At 42.4% G+C, this 2681-nt stretch overlaps 1 protein-coding gene across 1 annotated transcript in view; it reads left to right on the forward strand.

Annotated features, from left to right (window-relative positions):
- Wdr76 (WD repeat domain 76) overlaps positions 1-2681 on the forward strand; it is a 38145-nt gene that overhangs the window by 27793 nt on the left and 7671 nt on the right. The window contains exon 12 of the mRNA XM_021191983.2: positions 582-635. Within this exon, the coding sequence (XP_021047642.1) occupies positions 582-635 (54 nt within the window). The remainder of the gene's footprint in view (positions 1-581; positions 636-2681) is intronic.

A 2681-nucleotide genomic window follows, 5' to 3' on the forward strand; every position in this document is an offset into this window, starting at 1 on the left:
CTCCTCTTGCATGCTGCCATCACTGTCAGGCTGTCACTCCTCTTGCATGCTGCCATCACTGTCACGGAGTCAGAGGAAGATTGCTTTCTGTCCATGCACGCAGTGTTTGTGCTGTTCCCTCCCACAGCTCTCATGTATGTTGCTTATTTGTGAATCTGAATATAGTTTTTCTGCAAGTACATGCTAAGCTGGTGTGGCAGTACCTACCTGTAATTTCAGCTCTTAGGAGGCCGTGGAGGAATCGACAATTCTAGGCATACATAGTGAGATACTTTGGGGAGGGTCGCGTTGGGCAGAGTTTCTCTGTGTAGTCCTGAAAGTCGCTGTGTAGACCAGGCTGGCCTTGAATTCAGAGATCTGAGTGCCTCTGTCTCCCAAGTTCTGGGATTTTAAGTGATAGTGTTTAGATATGCTTATGATATAGTCTGAATTTCATAGTATCTGCGGTTAGAGTCTGATAACATATAAAGTAACAGTTATATTTCCTACTATGAATCATGGGTATCTTACACACACACTATTTCAGAAAGACTTGAGAATCTAAGTAACATGACTAATTGTTTTCAACGTTTATTTTGCAGGGTCTTTGACAGCAGCTCCATATCTTCCCAGCTTCCTCTCCTCAGTACCATCAGGTAGGCCTCCATGCACAGAATGCCCAAGGTCCTGGACTGGTATGTGCTCGCTGAGGTTCTGTTCAGTCAACGCTAAGGACTGGATTATACTTGAGTTGCACTGTGTTTCTAGTCAAGAAGACTGTTACTTCTTAAACTATTTATTTATTATATGTAAGTACACTGTAGCTGTCTTCAGACACTCCAGAAGAGGGCGTCAGATCTTGTTACGGATGTTTGTGAGCCACCATGTGGTTGCTGGGATTTGAACTCCGGACCTTCGGGAGAACAGTCCGGTGCTCTTACCCGCTGAGCCATCTCTCCAGCCCCCGACTGTTACTTCTTGATGGGCCTGTTTATTCTGGGCTTCCATGGCCTCTGCACCTTTCTGCCCTGTGGTCTGGTTGCCTCTTTCTTCTTGAACCCACTACTTTATGGGACTTTACTCCGCACGCCATGCTTCTCTCCACATTGTTTTATCATTTTTGAAGTTAGGATTCCTGCGTGGTGTGGCTTTGTCAGTGTCAGTTTTCAGGGCCTGCATTTTAAGCACGTTTGTTTGTTCCCTTTCTTAATAGCTTTTGCACATTCTTTTTATTTTTCAAATATTATTATGATTTAGTTTATCTGTTTCTTTTGTTTTTGTTTTTGATTTGAGACAGGGTCTCACTAGCTCTTCAGGAGTTCCCTGTGTAGACTAGCCTGGCTTTGAACTCACTGACACCCTCTGTCTCTGCCTCCTGAATGCTGAGATTAAAGGTGTGTGCCACCACGCCCAGCCCTTATTTAACTTACTAACAAAAATGTGTATGACACGTATATAGAATGTTTTGAAATAGAATGGCTAAACTATTCTGTTTAATGTCCATTACCTCTCATTCTTTTCCCTTGTTTTTCTCGAATGAGTACATTTAAAATCTGCTCTCACTGACTTGGGGAGACACTGGTCTGGCAAGTGTGCTCATCTGGAACTCCATCCACTCCTAGTGGTGGTTGTCAGGGTAGCTCACGACTGCTGTAACTCCAGCTGGCCTTTAATGGCGTTCACTGCACGCACATGGAAAACTCTTATACTGACATATACACACAAGTAAAAGTAAGTCTTTACAAAGTTTAAATATAAAACCTATTATTAACTCTTGTTCTAGAATAGGTCTCCTGAATCTTTCTGCTCTCTGAAAGTTTACAGTCTTTCACAAACATCTCCCCAGCACTGTGGTAGTAACCAGCCTCTGTTAAGGTGCTTTGCCTTTCCTTTTACATTCTACATGGAAGTGAGGTCAGGTCTTATCTGTCTTTCTGTGTCCTGCTTATAATCCAGGCTCATTTGTGTTGTTACAGATGACAAGATTCCTTAAAGCTGAATAGTTTTCGTGTGTTTCTGTGTGTGTGTGTGTGTGTGTGTGTGTGTGTGTGTGTGTGTGTTTTCTACATTTAGTCTGTTTACCTGTTGATATTTATCTAGCCCCAGTGCCTTGGAAATCAATATGTAGACCAGGCTGGCTTTAAATTCATAGAGATCTGTCTGCATCTGTATCTTGAGGGCTGCGATTAAAGGCATGTGCTAGAATAAAACCACAGATCTGAAGCTCTCTCTATAGTGGCTATATAGCACCTGCCTCAGCTCAAAGAATTGACAGATGTGATTACTTGAAATTTAAAAAAAAAAAAAAAAAAAGCCCTCATAGCACAGCCTGCAAGAGAGAAAGCTCTGCCAGGCAGGGTTAATGTCTAGAATATAAGAACTAAATAACCATAAAAACGGTACACAAGAGAATAAAGCAAAAAGCCCACAACAATCCTTCCAGTCAATAAATGGGCTAATAATGGGAGTTCGCAAAAGAACGGATATAAGAGGCCGTAACATTGACTCAACAGGGGCTGTGGAGATGGCTCAGTGGTTAAGAGCACTGACTGCTTTTCTAGAGGCCCCGAGTTCAGTTCCCAGCAACCACATGGTGGCTCACAACCATCTGAAATGGGATCGGATGCCCTCTTCTGGTGTGTCTGAAGATAGCTAGTGTACTCTTAAATGAAATAAAAAAATCTTTAAAAAAAAAAATTGGC

The sequence above is a fragment of the Mus pahari genome, chromosome 3 (assembly GCF_900095145.1).
Source record: "Mus pahari chromosome 3, PAHARI_EIJ_v1.1, whole genome shotgun sequence".
Taxonomy (NCBI): Eukaryota; Metazoa; Chordata; class Mammalia; order Rodentia; family Muridae; genus Mus; species Mus pahari.